The 25,283-nt window shown below is 59.8% G+C and overlaps 2 protein-coding genes across 3 annotated transcripts in view; both read right to left on the reverse strand.

Moving 5' to 3' along the window:
• Nucleotides 1–484: 484 nt before the first annotated feature.
• Nucleotides 485–10,271, reverse strand: C3H13orf46 (chromosome 3 C13orf46 homolog). Its single transcript, XM_047720509.1, has 8 exons — nucleotides 9,967–10,271; nucleotides 6,735–6,783; nucleotides 6,049–6,139; nucleotides 5,892–5,933; nucleotides 4,927–4,974; nucleotides 2,677–2,744; nucleotides 726–806; nucleotides 485–563 (listed from the first exon to the last, which is right to left on the reverse strand). The coding sequence occupies exons 1-7, from the start codon at nucleotides 10,151–10,153 to the stop codon at nucleotides 740–742; spliced, it is 552 nt and encodes a 183-aa protein (XP_047576465.1). The 5' UTR covers nucleotides 10,154–10,271; the 3' UTR covers nucleotides 485–563; nucleotides 726–739.
• A 3,137-nt stretch (nucleotides 10,272–13,408) lies between these two features.
• RASA3 (RAS p21 protein activator 3) overlaps nucleotides 13,409–25,283 on the reverse strand; it is a 110,644-nt gene continuing 98,769 nt past the window's right edge. Inside the window, exons 19-24 of one of the 2 annotated variants that reach the window (XM_047720511.1) lie at nucleotides 25,095–25,201; nucleotides 24,529–24,611; nucleotides 21,144–21,355; nucleotides 19,405–19,508; nucleotides 15,312–15,495; nucleotides 13,409–14,814 (exon numbers count right to left, since the gene is read on the reverse strand). In XM_047720511.1, coding sequence (XP_047576467.1) covers nucleotides 14,739–14,814; nucleotides 15,312–15,495; nucleotides 19,405–19,508; nucleotides 21,144–21,355; nucleotides 24,529–24,611; nucleotides 25,095–25,201 — 766 coding nt within the window. In that variant the 3' untranslated portion in view covers nucleotides 13,409–14,738. Of the gene's footprint in view, nucleotides 14,815–15,311; nucleotides 15,496–19,404; nucleotides 19,509–21,143; nucleotides 21,356–24,528; nucleotides 24,612–25,094; nucleotides 25,202–25,283 lie in introns of those variants that run through there. The other variant, XM_047720510.1, reaches the window with a different exon arrangement.

Consider the following 25,283-nt stretch of genomic DNA (forward strand, 5'->3'; position numbering starts at 1 on the left):
GCGTGGCCCTCTGCTCCCGCCCCATCGTCCTGTGAGCACCGTCTCCCAGAGCCTTGATGTGTGACACAGTGTCCCTGAGAGCCCCTGGCCCTGACAGCTCCCACACACGGCTGAAGGGCTGGTGCTCTCCCGGTCAGGCTTGCTTTCCAGGGCCTCAGGGAACACACCTGGCCTCCCTCAGGGCTCCTCTCCCTGGGGCTGGGACTCCCCCCAGGTGCACTGGGGGCCAAGTTCATGGGCCATCGCTAAGAGTAGAGCCCTTTCCAGGACCCCAGGGGGATCTGATTTTGTTTCTTGGTGTTCATACGATCTGAAGGGCAGGGCTAGGTGGTCACGGCTGCCGTCTTGCACATGTGACCTGGGAGGCTCCACCTTCTATCCCGGAGCTCACCTCCCTCCCCCCAGTTACACTTCAGGGAACAAGATGCATGGAAGGAAGAGATGGGAACCCCTCAGGGGGGACCAAAGAGGGAGAACAACTTCTGTTCACACTTTATTGTGTAAGATGGCCTCGTCGCTTAGCCGGCAGACCAGTGGGTCACACCTGGGTGGTTCGCAGTGCCCTGAAATGGTGTCAGTGTCACTTCTCAGGGCTGCTTGTCTGCAGCCCCAGTCCCTCCCTGCCAGGTCACTGCAGGACTGAGGAGGCCGGCAGGTCAGGAGAGCAGCTTTCCGTCCCCTCCAGATGCCCCCTTGGCCTCCAGCCCCGTCCCTATGCCAACTACCTTGTCCACGGCGGCTACACGCTCTCCTTCGCCTTCCTTCTGGTGGAGTAGGGGATGCAGCACACCCAGCTGGTCCTGGTCCTACAGCCAGGAGAGACAGGCACGCCCACCCGAGCTCAGGGCCCAGGACTGCAGGCAGCACCCCTTTACCACAACAGCCTGCCCCTCCTCAAGCCCGGGGGCCCAGGGCTTGCCAGTCAGAGGGCGACAGGGCCCTGCACACATGATTGGACTCCGGGGCAGAGCTGGGCTTGCCCTCCCCACAGCAGTCCGAGCTTTCTCCCGCCCACCCCGTGCTGTCCTCTGTGCTGAGAGGTCGAACCAGAAGGGGCTGTTGATCATAAGCTAGCTGTAGACCCAGGCTAGCTGAACAAACCGCTCCTCTTGGCCCCAAAGCAAAGCCTGCTCCAGCCGGCCCCGCTCCCAGCCCTGCCCATTTCCTGAACACCGCGGCCTATGCTGTTCCCTGGTGGGTGGTCTCTGGGGTCTCCACTTCCTACCAAAGCTGCCTCTGGGACAAGTCATCTGTACCCCTTCCCTCTGCAGGGGCCCCACAGCTCAATGTCAAAGCACCCACTGGACGCAAGCAGCAGCTAGCCCATGGGTGCCCAAGCCCACCCTCTGAATGGGCCCAGGGGAGAGCCTGCATGGAGAAGCCTCAGCTCGGAGGAAAACGGAGACGGCAGGTGAGCAGGGCCGTGGGACAGACGGGTGACCCCGAAACTGCCCAGCAGGTGTGAGGGCTGGGCCTGCCCTCCAGAGTCCCCCTTCCCACTGGCCGAGCGGCTTCCAGCAGCCTGGGCTTGGATCTGCGTGCTGGCCCCGGCTGGCTGGTTTGCTGGGGGCAGCAGAGTCATCGAGCTGGCCCTTGGGGCAGAACACAAAGCCGCCAAGCTGTGTCCATTGGAGCCCACGAGCCAGTGCCATCCTCGCTGTTGCCGGGAGGGGCCTGGGTGACTTAGACGTTTTTGTGTTTCCTTACTTAAAAGGACCATGTGTCGGTTTTACAAAGGAATTTACTTTGTATCTAAATATCTCTATTAGAGCTATTTTTCTTTTATGAAGTGTTGCAGCAGATAAGCCGCGCACTAAGGCAGTGCTCGTCCTGGGGCTGGATGAACTCCTACTTTCTTCCTAGCGCTTCGCTATGCTTGAAAGAACAGATCCGGGGGCGCCTGGGGGGCTCCGTGGGTTAAGCGGCTGCCTTCGGCTCAGGTCGTGATCCCGGAGTCCTGGGATCGAGTCCCACATCAGGCTCCTTGCTTGGCGGGGAGCCTGCTTCTCCCTCTGCCTCTGCCTGCCTCTCTGTCTGCCTGTGCTCGCTCTCTCTCCCTCTCTCTCTCTGACAAATAAATAAATAAAATCTTAAAAAAAAAAAAAAAAAAGAAAGAACAGATCCGCAGCCCTTGGGTGACACAGAGGCCTGCTTCCAGTGCCCTTTATGGCCTCAGGACTTCGTGGGACTTGGCTGGCCCTAGCCAGTGCCCACCCTGGCAGGGTGTGGGTGGTCAGAACAAACATTCCTCCCACCCCCGCGCAGAGGCCTGACCCACTTCGCAGAGTCTCTGACCGGTGATGGGTCCTCCCTCCCGGCGAAACCTCAAACCAAGAAGCTGGAATCGTCCCCACAGACACACATCCCTCTCACCTTCTCTGCTTCCTGCCACCTCTCCCATCTCATAGTCTGGCCAATGCATTGGCTGATGGGATGGGGAGAAAGGGTCTGGCTGTCGGGTGAAGGGGACCCAAGCTAAGGGTTGTCCCTGAGTCCCACGGCTCGCCTCTCAGCCCCTCCAGGCTTATCAGAGCTTGGGTCTCTGCGGACCCAGAAGAGGAAGGAAGGCAAGCAGTGGGGTCCTGCCCATTCCACATGAGGCACAGTGGGCCCACCAGACGCCATGGTAGAGGAGAACCCCCAGTCTCTGTGGATAATGCCACAGGCATGACTCACTCATCTTCTGACAAATCCCCCATGTCCATCTGGGACCGCTTCTCTTCTCTCATGGCACCTGTGACCACCTGTGGGAAGTGACAGGAGCAGTTTAGGGAACAAGTAGAGAGAATCAGCCCATCAACCACAGCCACCAAGGCCAGATTTGCTAGACAGGCCCAAGGGCCAGACGGGGCCATAGAGACTGTGCTGGCACTGAGCCCCTTCCCATGAGTTGGGACAGTGTCAAGTGAAGATTTCCAAAAAGGGGGGGGCACCTGGGTGGCTCTGTCAGTCAAGTGTCTGACTCCTGATTTCAGCCTTGTGTTGCGCTCACGTGCTGAGAGCAGAGCCTGCTTACGATTCTCTCCCTGCCCCTCCGCCTGCCCCACACTCTCTCTCATTCCATGTGTCCCTCTCTAAAAAAAAGAAGGGAAGGGAGGGAAGGAGGGGAGGAAACTTCCAATTAGGGGACCCTGACCAAGGAACTCTGCCCTTGAAGTGGGTCACCGTGACCTCTGGAATTTAATCCCAACTCTGCCACTGGATGACCCTCCTTGAGTCCTTAAAACCTATGTTGCCCATGAGACAGCCTTGTGAGGGGTAATAGCCAGCACTCTTCACTGTACCACATGTTCTGAGGGCGAAGAGATAGGAGGTGCAATCTGGAAAAGGACAATCCCCAGGAAGGAGCTTAAATTTAAAACACTTCCAGAGATGGCTGCCCACTACAGCTGAGAAATGGAGGACACCCTAGGACATTTGTGCTGGATGGTCCAGACAGACCATTTGTCAACACCTTCCTTTTACAGAAAATGATGATGCTGTATGATGATGGTGATGGTGATGATGATGATGGTGGTGGTGGTGGTGGTGATGGTGATAATAATGTTATTATCACCATTAATGTTGAGTGTTGAGCTGATGGTGATGGCTAATGGTGATACTGATGGCAATGATGATGGTGATATGATGGTGGTGATGGTGGTGGTGGTGATGGTGACTTGAATGGTGGTAGTTATGGTGATGGTGGTGATGTGATGATAATGGTGGTGATGGTGGTGAGGTGGTGATGTGATGATGGTGATGGTGATAGCAATGGTGGTGACGGTGATAGTGATGGTGACGGTGGTGATGGTGGTGATGGTGGTGACGATGGTGATGGTGGTGATGGTGATGATGGTGATGGTGGTGATGGTGACAGTGGTGATGGTGGTGGTGGTGATGGTGGTATTGATGGTGATGGTGGTGGTGATGGTGGTGATAGTGGTGATCACAGTGATGGTGGGGTCATGGTGGTGATGGTGGTGATGGTGGTGATGGTGGTGTTGATGGTGATGGTGGTGGTCATGGTGCTGGTGATGGTGGTGATGGTGATGGTAATGGTGGTGATGATGGTGATGGTGATGATAGTGGTGAAGGTGGTGATGGTGGTGGTGGTGATGGTGATGGTGGCAATGAGATGATGGTGATGATGGTAATGAAGGTGGTGATCGTGGTGATATAGATGGTGGTGGTGATGGTGATGGTGATGGTGGTAATGAGATGATGGTGATGATGGTAATGAAGGTGGTGATCGTGGTGATGGTGATGGTGGTGGTGGTGGTGGTGTTTATGGTGATGGTGATGGTGGTATTGGTGATGGTGATGATGGTAATGAAGGTGGTGATGGTGGTGATGGTGATGATGGTGATGGTGGTAGTGGTGGTGGTGATGGTGGTGTTGATGGATGGTGGTGGTGGTGTTGATGGTGATGGTGGTGGTGGTGATGGTGGTGTTGATGGTGATGGTGGTGTTGGTGGTGATGGTGGTGATCATACCCAGTATTGAGGCTTTCTGGGTACAGGCACCATTCTGAGTGCTTTACAGAACAACCTGGAATGTAGGTACTACTAAGATCTCCATTGTATGGATGAAATAACAGAGGCACTGAGAGACATGGCGACTTGTGTATCTCTTGGGAGAGCCAGATGTGGAGACCTGGTCTCCAACTCCCAAGTCTATGCCCTTTGTACCACCCCAGTAGGATCCAAGAAGGGTTGACCCTGGCCTGAGAGTCTCAGATGAAGCCAGAACGCATGCAGGGTGGAGGATAAGAAGGAGCCAAGGGTGGATTTCAGATTCCCAGCATCCAGAGTCCTGGAACTCTGGCCCGCCTCTGCCTCAGCCTGCAGTACATTCTTGTGGGACAGGCTCCCAGGACAGGCCATGTGGGCCTGAGCACCAGCATTCCCGGCAGATGGTCTGGCTCTGTGGTCTGAGGGCTTTTACCTCCTCGGCATGGTCTCCCAGATCAATCTCCACAAACACAGATGGTTTCTGTGAATGGAAACCAAAGAGGTGTGGATGGGGTGAGCTGGAAAGGAGAGGAGGCTTCCTGGGAGGGGCTCCCAGCCCTGGGGCAGCCGGGTCTGCACCACCACTGAGACCACCAGACAGTGGCTGTGCTCAGAGGGGGCTCCTGAGGAGCTGGGTAGAAAGCTGCTGGCAGTGTGGATGGCAAGGAGTCCATGGCCAGCTCTGGCAAAGAGAAGGAGAGTCCTTCCTCTTCTCCCTACTCACCCTGACAGGTCCCTGAGACCCCAGGGTCTCCCCGGGCTTCACCCTCTGAGAACCAGGGCTGCGGGTCACAAGCGGATGCCCAGAGCTGGCCCACAGCAGCATGTTGCCCACCAGCCTCCTGGGACCCACTCTGCCCCCGCACTGGTGCGGACTCACACTGAGGCATGAGCGGCTCAAGCAGTTCCAGGGGCTGCTGCCCACCGGGGCTGGTTAGAACACCTACCTGGGGTGAACCCCTGGACCCCCAGCAGGGACTATTTGTTGTAGGTCCTGCTAAAATGGGTCCAGCTCCTTCTCTGTTTCCTCCCACGATCAGGAAGAAAATGAGAGCCTCCTTCCCTCAGAAAGTGCCCAGTGGGAAGTCCTACCACACCTCTGATGGGTCTCTGGCCAGTGCTCCAGGGCACGGGCCAGCGGCACTCCTCTGGGCCACCTCCTGTCAGGTCCCATGTGCCTTTGGCAACTGCACTGTTTGGGAAGCTGGGGCGAGGTTGCCCAGTATCAGCCGGGAGCCCAGGGCTTGACCTAAAGGATCTTGGGTTGAGGCAGCACTGGCCCCAGCCTGTGGCATGGCCCTGCCAGGAGGACTCCAGGACTGTGTGTCCACAGCCTGCTTGTGGTCCTGCAGGACTGTGCCTGCTGGGCTGCCCTATTACGAAAGTCAAGGCTCTTGCCTCTTTTCCGGGACGGTCGTCCACCTTGACAGACTCTGGTTCCTGTTCCTGGGGAGACACCGGCAGGTGAGCACCAGCAGGACCCAAGGGTGGCGGGCGCATGTGCCTGGCCAGCCCTCCCGCCCTTGCCCCTCGTCTCCAGGCAGCTCCTCTTCACCTCTGGCTCTGTCCTTCCACCGTCTGGGTCCAACTTTCCCCGGGCGTCCTGGTGCTTTTCCTGCGTGTCTTCCTCTGGGTCTGCCTGACTGTGGGGGGAGCGGGGCAATGGATGTGGCTTCGGGGTGGCCCTTTCTCCCCTTGGGCGTTGGGAAAGTTCTGGGATGTGTCCCCAGCAGAGCAGGGTGGGACAGGGTGTAGAGGCCCTTCCTCCTGCCTGGCGGTGGGAGGGTGGGGGGCTGGAGGATGAGGCAGAGATGTTCAGCCCCAGGCATCGAGGATTGGGTAGTGCTCCTCGAGGATGGTTCTGTGGCAGTGACGGGGATGCAGGGAGCCCATCGGCCTACCGAGCTGCACACCCAGACCTTCCCAGACGAGATGAGACGTCTGGCCCAGCAGCCTGGAGAGTTGAGTGCAAACGTTTGCCGCAATAGGAGCCGCCCTGGGACTCGGGGCCATGGCCGGCTCCAGGGACTGCCCGGGGAAGCAGGAGCAGGGGGCAGGGCAGGGGGTGGCTCGCATCCCTGAGACCCCCTCCCATCTGAGCCCTCGGGGTCGTCTCAGGGCACCCCTTCCTCCCAGGGTTCCTTCGGGATCCTGGGTGTCGACTTCGGGGCTGGCCCTGCTCCCCGCCCCACTGTCTCCTGTGTCACCCCCCTGTCTCTGCTGGACAAAGACCTCTTACAGCCGGCGTCTTCAGTGTCACTCCGTGGGTCCTTTCCCTGGTCTTCGGACTCTGGGGAGAAAGGAGAAGCATTTGTCATCAGCACTCCCTGGGCCCGTGGCCTGGCCCTGCGAGGGCAGAGAGGAGCACAGCCCAGCCCCTCAGGGAGTGATGGGCCCGCGGCCTGGCCCTACGAGGACGGGCAGGCCTCCCACTGGTGATGGTCCAGGTCCCATTTCTGTGTGGCCACATTTGGGCTCAGGATGGCAGAGGTGGCTGGTTCGCCATAGCTGCTCCCCCCTGCCGCCAGCTTGTCCCTGTCCCCCACCCCAGCACACTTGGGGCCCAAGACGCAAATGCAGTGCAGCCTGGGGAGAAGTGACAAAACCTTCAATCCTGCTCCTGACAGGAGGACTGGGGCGGCGCCCCTGAGCACCCCGATTCTAGGGAAAGGCTCTCCTCACAGACCGGCGCTCGCCTGTCTCAAGCTGGGAGCACCTGCAGGCCTGGGAGGGGGAAGCCAGGCTCCAGGGGGCGGCTTGCACACCAGCCCTGCTTCTCTGCAAGTCAAGTGGCCTGGGTGGCCCTTGAGCTTCCTACGCCATCCCTGCCCTGGGCCTGCTCTCGCAGGAGGCCCTGCCCCATGTCAGGCAGTCAGCCTTGGTGGGAGACGCATCCCAGCCAGGCCTCCCGGGTGCTCAGGGCACGTGGCCTCGGTTGTGTCGTGCGGACCCCCTCTCTGACTCATCTGAGTCCCCTGTGGGTGAGAACAAGGGGTCCTCCATCCTGCTCTTGTCGGCCGCACCCACACAGGCTCAGGGATGCTGAGGCAGAGGCTGGCCACCTCAGAGACAAAGCTCTAAAGGCCATGGGCGGGGGTCTGAGGGAGCAGCGTGCAGCGTGGGGGGTGGGGGCAGCCCTCGGGCCTTCAGATGGTATTCTGGAACTTGGTGGCTCTGGAGACATCCCAGGGAGAAAAGGCAACACCCAGTCTCCAGCTCAGAGAACAGGACCTGAGTGATTGAGAAGCAGTTTTCTAGCAGGAATTTTAAAATCGATTTCTTTGGAAAATCTTCAGCAGGCCCCTACCTGTGGGCACGCGTGCGCACACGTGTGTACGTGCGTGTTTTGAAGACCCGGGGCTGATCTCTAAACCTGCTTCTTCTGTGGTATGTGTCTGGCAAGAAGGAAGAGTCCGTAAAAAGAGACATGATTTCTTTTCTCCAAAGTAGACGCCCCGTGCATCCTCTGACATAAGGCAGGACAGTAATACTAAGCGTCTGCAGGTCTCGCCCCTTTCCTTTCTCCAAGAAAGTGTCTGTGTGTATCAGGACTCTGGCACATGGAGGCAGCGAGGGGCCCCTTAGTGTGAAGGGCTCGGCCAGCCAGCAAGCGGCAGGGGGAGGGCTGAGAGGTCTGAGGACAATGTGGCGGGGTCTCTGGAGGGCTCCCTCTGTTGCCTCCTCTTCCTCAGCCGCAGTGGGTCTCTCCAAACTGCTTACAGATTACTTCTTGGCTGTGAGACAGCCCTGGGCCCAGTGGGGGCAGCGGGTCTGTAGGCGGAGGCTGGGGGTCAGGCCGTGGCCGCATCCTCTGGACAGTTAGTCCACCATCACAAATCACGGAAACGGCGGTGCGGAGCTGGCTGGGGTGGGGAGTGACAGTCATCGAGACCTGCTTCATAACTGGCCTTGATTCTGTGATGGTGTTGCTCCTTGCCCCTTAGCAACACGGTTGAAGACCTCAGCAGTCCCCACACACCTCAGAGGAAGGCCCCTCCTCCTCTCTGGACTCCCCCGCCCAGCGTGCACAGGTGTCGGGGGGAGAGCCGGGTGCCGCTCGAGGGTGGCCTGGTTCGGGACGGGTGGCATGGCAGGCCTGTGTTCCGGGGTCCAGGCCGGGGGGTGGTGGACACAGCTGTGTGAGCCTGGGCTGGTCCCGTGGGGGGCCCTGTGCAGGCCAGGGAGGGGAGCTGGGCTCAGTGTGTGGCCATCCACAGTTCCAGCACACAGACCCCGGGTTCCCGCTGTTCCCTCTGACGCTGGGCTCACCCTGAGGTCCACTGGGACTGCCGGCTGCAGATGTGCTCCGGCCGCCCCTTGTCCCGCCCATCGGATTCAGCAGCCCAGCTCCTGTGTCCTCACTGCCTGTTCCCAGGAGGTGTGTACCGGCAGGGCCCCTCTTCTGGACGTACTTCACCACGTGGACAGTGGGGCTGGCCGGTGAGCCTGCTGCTCCCGCTGGCAGGCTCTGGGGAGACAGCAACACTCTGCTGCGTCCCGTGCGGGCTGTCAGGGCCAGTGCGGCAGGCGAGGCGCCACGGGGATGTGTCTGCCGCTCACCCAGCTTGGGGCAATTCCGCGGTGCTGCTGGGAGTATCCGGCAGTGGGACCGGCACTGTCCTCCTTTGTGGCCGGCCTCGTGGCGGCATTACCAGATCCCCTCCCACCTCACTGTGTGATATTGCCTGCGTGGACTTAGGTGGGTTCTTCTTTGGGAAAAGTTGCTCCTCTTTCATGAGCCTGTGGAAGGCGCCCCCTGCTCCAAGGCTTCAGGGGACGGAGGTGGCCCTGAGCCCAGCCGGCCAGCACCTCCTCTTCTCCCCAAGAGATGTTTACCCTGAGAGAGCAAGTCTTCGTCCCTTGGGCCTGAACAACAAACCATATTTCCCGCTGACCGCGTCTCATTTCCACGGCGTCCCGACACCCTTGTAAAGGGCCCCTTGCTGGGTGAGCTTCCTGGGAGAACCAGGACCGTGGAGGGCCTGGCAAATGACCAAACCAGTCACCAGCAACCCTCAGTCACCTCGGGGTCCAGCCCCTCCAGGGAGAGGACCCTGAGATGTCTGCTGTTGGGGAGCCTGGGGGGGCGAAACTCAAGGTTCACACAAGGATGGAGTGTCCCACCCCTGCCCCTGGGGCAGTGCATTTAGGAAGAGCCTGGGGTGTAGCCCAGCCCTGTGTAAGTTCGTTGGCCCGTACCCCATGTCCACGCCCCACAGGGGCTCACGGGTGGCCCTCCCCTCATGTCTCCTGAGCAGACCGCCTGGAGACGTTCTATGTGGCCACGGCCCTTGGGAGGCACAGCTGGCCTGGCCCCACTCCCGGCCGCAACCCTGCTTCCCGTGGCCCACTCCAAGGGGCCCCAGTCTGGCCATCGGCAGACCCTGGGTCTAGCACACTCTGCCAGGCCTTGCAGATTCTCGGCGGAGGCCATGGGGCCGGGCAGGAGGGAGGGATGCTGCTGGGGACCTACCCGGTTCCTTGGACAGTTTCCTGATGCAGCTTGGAGGGTCCCCCTTCTGGTGCAGGCCACCCATGCTCCTGCTCCTCTGGAGCTCGGCCATCTCGCTGGCTGCCTTGAGGTGTCCAGGGGCCACCCCTGAAGCAGGGACCCCGGGGCCTGGCCGGTGCCTCCTGTGTGCTGCCGCGTCCTTCTCCATCCTTCTCCCCTCTGTTAGGTTTTCGGAAAGAAGAGGGACGCGGGCTCCCCAGCACACTGTCAGATGGAGAGCATGGCTTCCGACCTCCGTCGGATGAGCTGCCCAGTGTGGCCAGGGGGCCCCCGTTGCCAAGTGGCCCCTGTGACATCACTGCACTGTCAGAGGTCAGAAGTCAGCCCAGCGAGGCTCTTCTTCCGAGGCCTGGAGCAGCCGCACGGCCGGGGTGGGGTCTGCCTCAGGCCTGCGGATGAGCTCCTCAGGGCGAGATTCCATCTGTTCTGCTTAGGACAACGTCCCCATGCACCAAACTCAGGCAAAGGGACCCAGGGTCGGACGTGGCCGTGGTGGCACCCCAGGCCTTCATCCATGGCCAGGAGGCCCGAGCGGAGGCGGCTCCAGGTGGCGTCAGGTGTGGCCGTGTGGGCAGGAGCTACACTGATGGAACCAGGCGCTGGTTTGCCGGCGCGACTAGCATGCGGCTCCCACAGTCGGCTCCCACGCGGGTGTAAGGGCCTACTTAATCAGAGGGAGCCATTTTGTTGCAGGAAACTTAGATGATTGACCCGCGCCTCCCAGAGGAACTTCCAAAGCCTAGATACAAGGGCGGGTCAGGCCAGGTGACGACGTCCAACCAGTGGGACGTGCATATATCTACGAGGGTAAATTGAAATTCGACTGGCCGCCCGTGTTACCTGGCAGTTTTTCTGTAGTGGCGGACCTAGCATGACTGAGCAGTGTTCTCTGTGTTGCAGTCTCATTGGCCACCTGTGCATAGCCCAGCTAAACACCTCTATGAAAGTATGTCTGTGAGGCTGGGAGGGGTCGTGTCTCTGCAAGAGACGGCCCTGGCCGGTCAGTTTGATTCTCGATGCTTGGCACGAAATAAAGCTTTGCTTGACCTTTGCTTTGCATCAGTCTCGCTCCTTTGATTACGGACCCTAACAGGGGGCTCCCACAGTCGGAAGGTGGAAAGGCCCAGGTGTGGGTGCCACGAGGGCTGGGGTCTCTGCAGCCGCTCAGCCAGCGTGAGCCTTGACCCCGTGTCCTCCCACGTCGTCTCTCCGCACAGCCCTGCCCTAATCTGCTCTTTCCTCCGAGTCTCGTGACACGCAACAGTGCAGTAGCTTCAGGAGGACATCGCAGCGTCTACACTCCTCTCCCCGGGCAAGTGCAGAGCCGCCCTCTGCTCTCAGGCCACATGCTCCCCGACCGCTCAGCCCCGGGTCGCCCTGTGACCGAGACCCCCTCCCAGAGGCCCCCACTCCGCCCCGCTGAGTCTCTGTATCTGTGGCTCTGGTTCTGGTTCTTGTTTGCTCATTGGGCTCGTCGTCGTCGTTTCGTGCCCACTTCTCTGTGGACTCACGCGGTCGTCCGTCCGTCTTTACTCATCTGATTTCGCTCACTTAGCAGCAGGGCCCCTGGGTCCAATCACGTCACAAGTGGCACGATCTCCTCTTTCTGATGGCCGAGTCGTGGTCCGTTGCGTGTGCACCCCCCAGCCGGCATCCTCTTTCTCCATCCGTCTCCGCCGACACTCGGCTGCTTCCGCATCGTGGCTACTGTAGAGAAGGCCGCTGGCAGCGCAGGGGCCTGGGGCCCTTGCACCCGTGTTTTGTGTCCTCTGAGTTCATACCCAGTATTGCGGTTGCCGGGTCGTAGGGAAGCTCTGGTTTTGACTGTTTGGGGAGCCTCCATGCTGTTGTCCAGAGCGGCTGCGCCAGCCTGCGTCCCCACCAACACATGGGGCTCCCCCTTCTCCGCGTCCTCGCCGACACCCGTGGTTCCCGTGTTGTTGGTTTTAGCCGTTCTGCCGTCTGGCCGGTGGGAAGTGACACCCCCTGTGGTTTGGACTCGTCCTTTCCTGACAATGAGTGATGCTGAGCATCCTCTCCCATGTCCACCGCTGCGCCCCAATCTGAGAAGGACTCCGGTCGTACGGGATTAGGGTGCGCCCTAATGACTTCAGGTGACCTTAATTACCTCTTTAAAGATCCTCTCTCCAAATACTGTCACAGTCTGAGGTGCTGGGCTCAGGACTTTGCCATGAGGTTTTGGGGGACACATAATACAACTTAACAGAAATTGTCTGACTTCATCCCAGCAGACACTTTCTTTAATCTCCAAGCACCCAAGGCCGCAGGACATGACACTTAGGGTCCTCCCGGAGCAGCCAGCCGATTGTACGTATTCAGAACAAAACAAAAGGGACCCGATACCACAGGTACATCCCTCCCTCCGACATGCCTCACAGCACATCCACGGGCGAGCTCTGCACCCAGCCGGGGACTGGCACTGCTGCTGACGTGCAGGTACCTGCGTGCCGAGCTGCTGGTCAGGGAGAGGCCGAGGGGCTATGGCCAGGGCAGGGGGATGCTTGGGCTGTCTGGAGGAAGAGCAAATGGACACACAGAGGCCTGAGAGATACTGTGACCTATCAGGAATCCCAGGAGAGGGACTTCTGGGTCCCACGTTCCCTGAGGCTTTCTCCCTTCTGTCCTTCCATGGGCGCAGAACCTCCCTGGGTCCCGCATGTGTCTGAGTTGGCCAGTACCCCAGGGCCCTGCTGTGGATGCTCCTGTCCTGGCTGACGAGTGCTGGTGGCCTCTGACCTGGAGGCCTCGTGGGCAGGTGTGCCCCCTCTGTACCCATCAGCCCCCCACCTAGCCCTGGGGCCATCCGCTGCTGGGAGGGGCCAGAGGAAAGCAGCGATGGTGCTTCCAAGTCCATGTCCCAGAGGGGCTGACCGCCCCCTCTTCCCCCACCTCCCCCAAGTCCAACTGAGGTCCCAGAGTCAGCTCAATGATCCTTTCCCAACAGCTGACTCGGCTGGAATTAAAACAGCAACATGGAAGGAAGAAGAGGGAAACGATGCGCCCCTGCTCTGGAGTCAGGTCTCCTCCAGGCCCCCTCGGTGCGTGCGGCCCTTCCCTCCGCCCGTCCAGGTGGGGCAGGGCCCTCAGCACCTCCGGCCTCCCCATGGCCTCTCGGAGACAGCAGCACGTGCGGGAGCCCACCTGCCCTTCCTGGGCTGATGCCCGTTTCTACCCCCACCGGAGCTTCCAGCAGACGTGCTTGGACGCGCTTAGAGGGCCCGACCCCACACTTCCCATCCCACAGAGCACTGTGGTTTCCGCTTGATCCAAAGGCTCGCAGCTGAGCCTCCCCACCACGTGGCCTGCCACCCAGCCTCCCACAGGCCCTGCTCTGCCACGCACCCCATCGCCCACGTGCGCTGTTAATCAAACCGTCCTCAGAAAGAATAAAACGTCTGTTTTAATTGGCCAGTAAAATACATTGCAGATCATTAGTATCTTATAAACAGAGACATCAAGTTACAAATCCGAGTTAAAAACGGTAGTCCGGTGTGGCCTGCTAGCTGTGTGTCCCTAAGTGTATTTTCTGCAACATCGTCCTCCACCATTTTTGTGACAAGTCCTATCCATCATGGTTCAGAGTCTGGACAGTATTTGCAAATAAAAGCAGAGACAGGCACAAGGTCCGAGCATCTGAACAGTGTTCTCCAAAGCTCGAAGGCCGGCTGCCCCACGTCGGGACCCCCCACCCCCACAGAAAAGCACCCCCGCTGCCTGGCAGCTTCTAGGGGCCTCACAGAGACACAGCAAAGCCCTGCTCCCTGGGGCTGGGGATCTGCACAGCTCAGGACGCTCGTCCCCTGGGGCGCTCTGGAGGGCCATCCACCGGCCTCCCAGAGAAGCGGCTCGTGCCCGTGTGCCTGCCGTGCACCCTGCCCTTGGCGACAGGCCTAGATGCTCTGAGGTACTTCATCAAACAGCTCGTTAGAAACGGTCCTCTAAAAACATTAAGAAAAACAGCTTGAAAATAATGCACATTTCTATTTTTAAAAACCTTCCCCAAACTCCCAGAAGGGCAGCCGAAGTAGACCCTGCTCTCAGTCCCACCGACAGCAAACGACAATTCTGCTTGAAGGGGGGCGGCTGGACTCTGCACGGTGCGTTGCCCGCTCTGGCAGTGTGGCAGTGGCGGGACACCAGCGTCTGCAGAAGCAGATGGGAACCCCCGGCACTCTCGGCAGAAGGGCCCTGTACCTCCGAGTCGTCAAGGCATTCGCACACAGGGGCCTTCGTGTGGTGACGCTCGAGGAAGCGAAACTGACCTTCCGCAGGAATAACAGCAGGGCTGGAAGCGGAGGGCCAGGGCCGTGGCCGCCGGCAGGCGACAGGACACGAAGCACTCAGCATGCTGGTCCCGCAGGGCATGTGGGGGGAGAGAGCTGGGGGCTCCACCGCACAGGCCGCATAGAACCCAGCAGAGGCCCAAGGGTCCGGGACAGGAAGCACGAGTTCTGCAGTGGGCACGGCGGTCCCGGCCCCTCCTCCCAGAAGGACCAGCCCAGGTCTCCTGCCACCAGTGTGACGATGGGGCCCCAGCAACCACAGACGAGCTCCGGGAGGGTCTCAGCTGCCCAGTAGGCCTGGCGTGGGTCAGAGGTGAGCTGCGAAGTGAAGGCCCCGTGCCCTATTGTCCTTTCTCTGTTCCCTCAAGCCCGAAACTGTGGCTTTCCTGCCGCAGCCCAGGGCACCGTCCTGGGACAGGACATTCTGCTTCAAATGGAATGGGTGGAGGTCTCCGACTGCTGCCTGATATAGCTCTGGAAGCTCTTGTCTCCGATGGGGTGCTCCCTGCAAAGGGGAAACAGGGGAGCAGAGAAAGTGAGGCCGAGTTCCCAACCGCCAGTGCCCATCTGCACGTTTTCTTATCTTTTTGTCTGTCTTTAATGTGATACATGTTCATCGGAATAAATGTGAAAAATACAAACAAAGGAAAAAGACTTAGGCAGAAGTCACCTATAGAAGCGTACTTGTGGCCTAGAGAGAGGCAAAGGGTGTGGGACTTCTGGCCGACTGAAGCCTAATTTTGGAAGCAATGGGTCAGGAGGTGGAAGGTTCTGGAGGAAGGAGGGACCGGGAGGCGGGAAGTTAGGGAGGTGCCGTCCACGGGGCACTGCCCGACAGCTGGAGAGTACAGGAAGGCTGCTCTGAGGAGATGGGGCGGCTGCCCAAGCCTCACGGGTGCGTGCAGGTGGCTTTAGGGTCGGACTCTGCACAGGAAGCTCCTTGCAGTCCCTTCCCGGTCACCTTTGCCAAGGGCTCCCCTACAACCCAGACGCCGTACTCACTGGCTCCCATACTTGGTCTTCTTGAACTTGTCCCTCTTGTACTGGGCGTGCTCCTGCTCCAGGGCCCCGACCCCGGCGATGACCTGCTTCAGTGTCTTGTAGGTCTCCTGGGGGTCGTCGATGATGAACGTCGAGTACTCCTCCTGCTCGGGCCCGTCGTACACAGATCTGCTGCCACAGGCCTCTGCGGCGTTGAGAGGGGCCAGAGGTCAGGGCAGCGTGCATGGCCAGCCTCCTCGGGGAAGGGCTGACCGCTCCCACACAAAAGCACAAAGAAGCAGAAGCCATTCCCAAGAGCCAGGCCGGAGCCGAGCCCCGGAGAAGCCAGGGTCTGACGCCCCGTCTGACCAGCTTGTCTCCTGAGCACCCGCGTCTGTCCACACCCCACTGCTTGCCAGACCAGCGCTGGCAGATGTCGCTTCCTGGACATAGGGCCAGGGGGCTCAAGGGCCTGCGGGGTCACCCAGGGTCAGTCTGGGGAGATGACCTCAAGGAAAGCCCCATCTTAGAAAGAGGGGCCAGGGCGTCACTGACCTGGCGTTTACGTGCACACCCTGTGGCGGGGACACAAGGACACTGTCCTCAAGGGTGTCACCTCTTGGCTGGGCTGCACGAGCAGCTTCCTAGGACCTCTGTCACCCCCACCTGCTGGACACGTGACTTTCTCATTGGACCACCTCACTCCTGCTGAAGACCACGCCGTCTCCTCCAGGCACCCACGAGAAGCACCCAGACACCGCAGCTGGGCCTGGGGCCTCCCAACCTGTTCCCCAAACACCTAGGCTGGGACCAGGTCTACCCACTAGTCCCCAAACACCTGAGCTAGCCCTCCCCCGACCTGTCCTCAAACACCTGAGCTGGACCCTCCACTCCAGGGCCGCGGAGGGTCTGTGTGGGAAGACATGCCATTTGGACAGCACTGGGCTGAGAGCCCAACCTAGGGAGCTCCTCACCCCACCTGCCCTGCTGTTTCATTATCACAGAAGTTCTAGTGTCCATCCCCTGTCTTTATCTCCAACCCGGAAAACTCGAATTCTTACTGAAAAATCACGAGTCTGCACAAAGGAAGACTAAGAAGATTCAGTTAAAGATTCAAAAACAGAGAATCTGACGCGAGAAAGACGAGCAACATGAACGTGAGGGACGAACGGACAGAGGAGGAAAAGGAGGGAGGAGCCCAGTGCGCAGCCAGTCTGAGTTCAGCCTTCCTCTCTCCACGTCACATGCAGGGTCAGGGTCTCGGGAGCCAGACTGCCTGGACCCCTCCCCAAAGTCCCCACTTATGGGAGCTACTGGGCCCAGAGCAGGTTACTTGCGTCTGAGCCTCAACAAACCCTTTGAGAAGCGGGGGCACCGGTCTCCCCGAGAGACTCCTGCCTGGGGGCCTGGCAGGACCTGTGAGCTGTGCTGTCACAGCCAGTGCGGACAGGTCAAGAGACATGACCCCAGAACAAGCACATGTCTGCGACCCTCGCTAACAGCCACCAGACACGAAGACTCACGGTGCTGGCGGAGCATGGCACTGGTGGAGAAGGGACAGATGCAGAGGCCTGCGGAGGGGGAGGTTCGGGGAGGTAGCTCAGATACGCAGCCGGGCAGCCTGCCTTACGGGGGCTGTGTGGCTGGCTCCTGGGCCAACCCAGACAGTTAGCCCGTGTCACGCAAGAGGACATGATGGGCTACCCGGTGGTCTCACGGCAGAGGCCAAAGCTGTCTCTGGATTGAGGCCTGGGACTTGCGGACTCATCCCATGTGGGGTGCTGAGGGGCGCGGCCAGAGGGCCAGAGCGGGTGAGTGCTGGGAGGGACCCAAGAGGCGCAGGCCAGGGAAGAGGCCCGAGGCCAGACGGTACGTCCACGGTTGTGCGGGAGACACGGCTCGGTGCTCCGTGGGAGTCCTCTCTCTAACCTTCCCAGTGCCCTGATAAGTGGGCACTCGTGCCTGTTCTGCAGAGGGGAAAGCATGTCACAATCTCAGGGCTCATCACGGAGCGGGGACCCTGCTGTCACCTGGAAAGTCACCCCTGCGTTACTCTCAGCCCCGTGGCCCCCGTTCCTGCCAAGCCCTGGGCTAACCCTTCCCTGCCTCAAGTCCCGGGTTCCACTGTCAGCAGACTTCAGGGGGCCGGGGGGAAGAGCCAGGGTGGGCCCAAGTGAGAATGGCCAGGCGAGTCCACGCCACATGCGGGAGGTGGAGGGGACCCAGTCTCTCCTCTCGCACACACAGCCCAAGCACAGCCGCCTCCAAGCGCCAAAAGGAAAGGACCGACCACGTCAGGGGGAGACAAGCTCCGTGGTCCTGGCACTCAAGAGAACAGCCGCAGGAGTATAAAGGAAGTGTCTCAAGACCACCAGATGCTCCGAGGACAAGCTCTCGGCCTCAGAGAAGCACCGAGACTCCAGGCAGAGGCCTGAAGACAGCGCTGCGGTGGCCAAACGAGGGACACTGTGAGATCCAGTTCTGCTGACAGTACGGACACTTGCCCAGATGATTCCTACCCTGGGAGGGAGGCTCGCTCATCCATGCACCCTCCGTCTATCTCTCCCTCCACCCATCCTCCACGCATCCACCATCACCCGTACACCCATCACCACCACCCACCATCCACCCACCATCTCTCGATCCATCATCCGCCCATCACCCATCATCCACCCCTCTGCCGTTCACTGCCCATCCATCTGTCATCCAGAAAACAGTATTCGTTCCTCCTTCATGTCAGGCACTGGGGCAAACGACCTGCTTCTGCTCTCAAAAGGTCAAGCCCACCGAACGTGAACAGATCAGAGATGGTCGTCATGGCAATGACAGAGATACACACAAGGTTAGAAAAAGCTCCCCAGAGAAGGACACTCACAAGACAAACAGGTATCAGCCAGATGAAGGGGGCAGAGAGTGGCTCTGAGGGACAGAGGCATGGGGGCCTGTGGTGGTGGGGTGGCCCCAGGCTGGAAGCAAGAGGGAGATGGTGCGTAGAGAGAGGCCGCTGGAAAGTGGCTGACCACGCAAGGCTCAGTCAGCCTCCCTCATGAACCTGGACCTCACAGGGTGGCTTCACCCTAAGTCTCCTGACCATCCTCTGTTCTGGTCACCCTCTCAGTGTGCTGGGGAGGGGCTGCCACCTTGAGGCCGGCTGTAGCCCCAGGACCACTCCCGCACGGCCTCCGGAGGAAACCTCAGGGCCAAGTGCCGGGTGTGCACACTTGCTGGGGGAGGACCCAGTGGGGCGGGGGTGGGTGTGCGCATATGCGCGGGGGTGGGTGTGCGCATATGCACGGTTGTGTGCGGGTCTGCACAGGAGCATATGCTCACGCATGTGCACCACGTGGGATAGTGCCTGGGCCTGGAGCCTGGGCGTGCACCCAGAGGCGGCCCCCAAGGCTGCAGGAAGGGACCCGAGGGCAGGTGCGGTTGAGCTCCCGACAGAGAGCTCAAGGCAGAATGCTTGCAGGGCAGGACTGGAGTCCGTCCTGGGCTGAGGCCCACCCCTGAGCCTGCTGGGTCGGATCAGAACAGGAAGAATAGGACGGTGTATTTCCAGGCCCACTCAGCTTCCTTTTGTATTCAGAGGGGGCTTCCGGGCCCTCCTCCGCGTCCCGACCGCCTCTCGTGAATCTCAACCCAATCACTCCCACGTCACCTACTGTCCACAGAACACAAAGGAGAGGATAATCCACGTGTGCACACATCATGTCGGCCGCTTCTGGGCAGGAACACGGTCCCACGTGCACGCGCACACACGTGTCCACACACCCATGTGCCCCCCCACCCCCCCGGCAGGCAGAACGAGTCCGCGGTCTGGGCTGTGGGAGGTTGTTAAACACAAGATCTTCTCAAGAACTTGGTGGCTTGGAGGTCGTGGCTAAATTCCCTCGTAAGATTATGCAGAGAATCTGTTCCTACAGTCCATGCCCCACATCTGCTGGCCTGCGGGACGCGCTCCCCCTTCAGCCCATGTGTGGGAATACGCACAGACCACAGGGGCTCCGAGGGCTGGGAGTCTCTGAGGGATGCTCCAGGTGTCCCCGGGACCCCGGCAGGTGTCTCCGCAGCCACCTGCCACCTGCAGAGACGGCGCGCCGGCTGCCGGGCCTACCTTGCATCTTCTCTAGTTTGCTCATATACGAGTGGAAGAGGGAGTAGATGCGCTCTGTCTCACGGTCCCCATCGATGTCCAGCTGGATGTTTGCCGGGAGGCCGCTGCCCGAGCACCATGACACAACAGAAAGAATGATGATGTCAGTCATTGCCTTTCCGAAAGCTCACTGGATCACGGAGTGATCTTATGCAGTGAACTTATCCCCGATGGGGCCGGGACCCAGTTCACAAGCACTGAGGGGAGCCTGTCCACAGGCTCGGAGGACCGGAGGCCTATGGACCTGCCGAGACAGCAGCCGACAGGCCATGCTCGTTCTGCTGTGACAAGAAAGGACCTGGAACAGAAAGAGCCGCTCCTGGTGCACGTGGGCGGTGGGCCCTGCAGGGCCACCCCAGGTGAGGATGGCCAGGTGCTAGCTCTTCTCACAGCCTGTGGCGGCTCGGGCTCCAGCCCGAGGGTGTGGCAGGGTCCCAGCCCCCGAACACAGTACTCAGCCTCTCCTGGGTGGAACCGGCGGGGACATGCTCGAGTCCCGGCCTTTTCAGCTACGAAGCCGGACCCTCTGCTCCCACCTCGTGAGCTTTGGGGTATCTCTCACCCCTGCACCAGACGGCATTCGTCACTGTCCTCACAGGTCACAGGGGCACCCTGAACACATCCAGGCCTGCTTCCGGAAGGGGCCGAGTGAGCCTCTCATGACCCCCAGGAGGCCCAGCTCACAGTGGGGCAGGAAGGGAAGGGAGAGGGTGTCAGATGGCAGCTGCGGACACTGAAGGGGGTGTGAGCAGGATGGTGGAAGGCCTCTGGGCTCTTCTGGAAGAAACACGACAGCACCCCACCCCTGGGAGTCCTCCCTCAGCACGGAGCACCCTCCCCACTGCTGTCCACCCCGAAGGACCACTAGGGCCCCTGGGAGACAGAGCACCCATGACGGCTCACGGCCCCTGCCAGTCTACAGGGCCTTCGCAAGGGTGAGCCTGGCCTTTCTGGCATGGAGGCACCTCAAAAATTGCGAGCACAGCCTAGGAGACGCAGCTGTGCGTGTGCAGCTCGCCAAGCCCCAGTGCGGCCCCTCGGCCAAACTTCTCTGTACAGTGCACAAACCGGACAACTGTGCTTGGCCACACAGGGTGGATGTGAGTCAATGACTGAAGGAACCCCATAAAAAAAAAGAACAAAAAATGTTTTTTATTTTTTGCTTCTTTTCCAGCTTCTGTTCTTGCTAGGCACCCACGCCCCACTCCACACATGCTTGAAATGCACGTGGCCTACGTCCTCCTTGTAACAGACAAACGGGCGAGGGTATCTTCGGAGTCTTCCAGCACAACAGAAAAGAGGAGTGAGCAGGCAGGGTTGTCAGAAATGCTAAGACCCCTCACTCCAAACACCTCGAGGCCAAGACCCCCAGCTCAAAGGAATGAGTAACTTACAAAGGACATCTGGACCCTGTCTTTGTGCTGACCAGTTCCTGGACACCTAAGGGGACACATGCCCCAGACCACAATCCCCATGAAAAACCCAGACCCCAAGCAACGAGGAGACTCCCGCTGTTTTCTCTTCTGTGTTTCTTGGATGCTCTGTCCCCATCTCCCCCCACCCCACTGTCTATATTCAATACACTCTGCTCTCCCTTCCTGTTAGTTCAGGGCTGATTTCTGTCCCCTTGGCTGGTCCTGTGGGACCCCCTCTCTGCCTGCATTGGCTGGAGGGCCTCGGGGGAGGGAGGAGGCACAGACCTACCCAGTGCAGGGGAGCAGCCCGGTGCTGTGTCCGAGGAGGCCCTACAGCACAGCCAGTGGCCATTGAGGTAGGCAGACGGGTGGTAGACGGCGAGGCGCTTCTTGTTGCTCTGGCTGACTTTGGTGAGGATGTCGATCCAGGCTTTGGCCTCCACACAGTTGTTGGCCTGGATATACAGCGCTCGCTCCGGCTGGATCACCTGAAACATCTGGGGAGACCGCAGTCAGGGTCAGAAAGGCTGCTGGGCAAGGTGTCCTGCCTAGGCCACGAGGGTCCTCAGTGTGGATGTGGACAGGCCCAGGAGGGACCGGACAGGCCCAGGGGCCGCAGAGGGAGGGACCGGACAGGCCTGGGGGCTGTGGAGCACACAAAGGGCTTCCTGCTGTTCCTGAAACTGAGAGAGCCATAGCCTACCCCCTAGGGGACTTGGGACTAACACGACTCAGCTGGGTCACCCCTGGTCAGCCTGGCCAAGGCACTCTGTGTCCTGGGGTCTCAGGGAGCTCCATTCCAAAAGCAAAGGAGTAGCACTGTTCATCCCCCTGCTGTGGTCACTGTGGTCAGGACAAAATGTTTCTTTGAGTCTCCTGGTTTTTTTAAGCTGGGGCGGTCTTCTGTGCATGGTACATCAGAGCTTATCGTGCCCATGCTCCTACCCTCATCCCACACTGACCTCAGGACCTTTGTATGTGCTGTTGTGTTCATCAGAAAATCCCCACCCACCCCACCTCACCAGGAGGCTCTTCCTCCTCCTTCCAGGTTAGTGTGACTTGCTCTGAGGCTTCTCAGAGCCTCCGCCATCTCTCTCTCATTATTCATTCGACAACCATTCATGAATACCAGGCACTGCCCTAGGTTCTGGGGACAGAGTGTGGCCCAAACAGAGTTTCTCTCACCATGAACTTCCAGCCAGAAGAGGATAAGACCCAACACAAAGTGTAAGGTCTGTGTACGTTGGAGGAAGGGTCAGGCAAGAGCCTTTTAAATCAATGACCCAGCTGAAGTCAGAAAGATGACTAAAGCAGCAGTAGCTGAGTGGGAAAAGCAGAAGATGGAGAGTCCCAGCCAGAAGCACAATAGGTACAGAGGTCCTGGGGTAGTGGGGATGAGAGGTGCGGGGGTCCTGGGCAGTGGAGGTCCTGGGATGGGCATAGCAGTGCAAAGGCCCTGAGCCCAGGGAGGGCTGGGTGCCCCAGGCCCCCATCCTAGAGAGGGCTGAATCCCAGGCCTGGGAACAGATACCCCACGCTACAGCATGCCTCCACACGGGAGATGGCATTCCTCCTGGGGCGGGCACTACATGCGAACATCCCTCAGGCCCAGGGAAAACACCGTCTGCCGTGGGGCCATCTGCCTGCCCCAGAAACCCCCTCCAGTAGTCCAGGTGAAGGGACAGTGCAGGCTGAGTGGGAACTGCTGTGTGTGAGCTGGGCTGTCCAGCCAGGGGCAGCCTTCCCCATCTATCCAGCCAGGGCCACCCACACGGGCCACGATGTCCATCTTTGACCCAGACAGAGACGTGAGCTCATCGGTCTTCCTCCTCAGTGACCCTGGGCCAGAAGCAGCCCCATCATAGCTGAAGCAGACCCGCTGTGTCCCCCCACCACACAGTGCGGCACAGGCACCTACTGGGTACTAGACGACTGAGTTGTGACTGAGTTGTGATGACAAGAGGTGGAAGACAGAGCCCTTGTCAGCTCCTGGGAGGCAGACCCAACTTGGGGACCTTCCTCTAAACCCTGCGCCCAGCATCTGTAGGAGAGCCCGCGGGGTGAGACGCTGTGCAAGGACCGTCCTCCTAGAGGGGTGGCTACTGGGGATGGTTCCCAGCATCTGAAGAAGGTTCTTAGGGAATGCAGGGCTCCAACATCTGAGCTCCCTGAAGCCCGTGGTGTTGGGGGCGATTGGCAACACTCGGGAAGACACAACCAGTGAAGCAAATGACCAGCGACACGGGGAAGGGGGGCTGGGCCTGGGGCCACAGCAGACGGACCATGTGCACAGGCCTTCGGACGCAAGGGCGGGTCTGAGCTCCTGCCCCACAGGAGACACGCGAGCTCCTTCCACCTCCGTGAGCCCATTTGTGCCTCCGGAGACTGGGCCAGAGTTGTAACCCCCTCCCAGGCCACGGCAGCCATGGCGGGCCACAAGCATTGGGCAGCGGCACTTCCTCCCCGACTCCAAGCTCCAAGGTGTGTGGTGTGTGGTGACAAGGAGACCTGGACATGCCTTTGCCTGTGCCACACAGATGGTCCCCGGAGGTCTGTGCTTTTTGAAAAGCGTCAAACAGTAAGCAGACCTGATGTGTGGGCTCCCCCGCAGGACCCTCCGTGGGGACACACAGGAAGTCTCCCCTCCGAGCCTCGCCCCAAATCAGACCAGGTGATGTCCCTGGCGGCTCCCTCGGAAACCCCGCCTGCGCTTGGCCGTGTGTGCTGGTGATGGGTGTTTTGACGACGCGGGCAAGAACGCTGTCACGTCCACACCCACTGGGCAGTGAGGGACGCCCAGCCCTGAAGAAGACGTGGCCCTGACAGACAAGGGTGGAACCTCTGTGGGACGGAGCTCTCCACCGCAGAAAGCCAAGAAGTACTGAACGGACCAGGGACGCCAGGAGCCAGAGGTGGACACAGCTCAGCGTGTGTCCCATGGTCACCGTGAGCTGTCCTGACAAGACACACCCAGGGGACGCGGTCATCTCCACGGATTCCAGGCAGGAGAGGGCACCTGAACCTGCCACCCAAGCTGAGGGACACCCACAACACCTGGCCTCTGTGCTTTAAGAACACCAAGAAAGGCTGAGGAATGTTCCAGGTCCTGAAAAGGATGGAGAATGCACCATGTGGCGCGTGGCTGGCGACACATAGCAGCTACAAAGACGGCCAGGAGCTCAGCTGGCGGAGTCCCAACACGGGCGGTGGTCAGAGGCAACGCTGCACCAGTGTTGGGGTCCTGCCTCTGGACCTGGGGGTCTGCCTCCACACCAGAACGTCCTTGTTTGCAGGGAACACACTTGAGTGTTTATGTGGCTCAGAGAAACACGTGTGTACGGAGAGAGACAAGGAGGCGGGACGTACACGCTCAGCAAACAGACAAAGACAAACCACATGCAATTCTGGGTTCAGGGACACGGGGGTCCTACTGTATTCTCGCCACTTCCCTGTCAGTTCAAAACCAGATCAAAATTTGTTTCAAAGAAACCCAACGGTCCCGGAGCTGGCCCTCTGGCCTCTGGAGCTGCCAGGAAAGCACTTCCAGCAGGTTCTTTGCCTCCGGCCAGCTTGCAAGGACCCCAGTGACGGGGCTGCAGGAGGAGGGCAGTGGCAGCGAGCGCAGAGGAGGGAGAAACCTCCAAGAGCACCGCGGTGGTGCCTCACTCACGTTCTTCATCTTGAAGGACTCCTCCTCCAGTCTCTCCACGGCCAGAATGTTCTCGATGGGAATGCTGCACAGAGGCTGGTCTCCTGCCATAGAAGGGGTTCATGACAGGGTGGGCGAGAGGCTCCCTGCCTTAAGGGGTCTCAGGGGAACCGCAGAACAGCGGGCCTCACGCAGCAGGACCTGGTGCTGCCTCCCGGGAACCCTGACCTTCTGGCCACGTGCCTTCTCGAGGAGCCCTGTCCCCACCCTTTACTTCCCAGTGCCATGTCGCCGAGACCTATGCCCCCTCAGACCCAGAGGACACGGCCCATGCAGGACCCCGACTCCCACGCCAGGAGCCCAGGGGCACAGGCCCACCTGCTCCCCCCCCCACCCAGGCCACCTGGCAGGCGGACGTCTCCCACGCACTCCTGTGACCAGAAACTGCTCACGCCCCGGGATACTTACTCTACGCGCTTCGTTTCATCCAGGAAAGCAGGCAGGAACCCCATCAGGGCCCCAGTCCAGGCTCTGGCCCCTCAGAATAAACTATGGGAATCCAGTAAAAAGCCAGTTTCTCTCGTTACCTTTGCTTCTCTGGTAGGTAAACTCGTGGTTGGTCAGGCGGAACCATCTTTTCTTAAAATTCTTCATCCCAAAGCGTTTTCGCCCCTGTGCCCTCTTGATCATGAACCTGTGTGAACAGGGCACGTCTGTGGGTGAGTGTTGGGGCTCGGGGCACAGCCAACAGCTTCCCACACCACATCTCACTATAT

This window comes from Lutra lutra, chromosome 3, assembly GCF_902655055.1.
Source record: "Lutra lutra chromosome 3, mLutLut1.2, whole genome shotgun sequence".
Classification (NCBI taxonomy): Eukaryota; Metazoa; Chordata; class Mammalia; order Carnivora; family Mustelidae; genus Lutra; species Lutra lutra.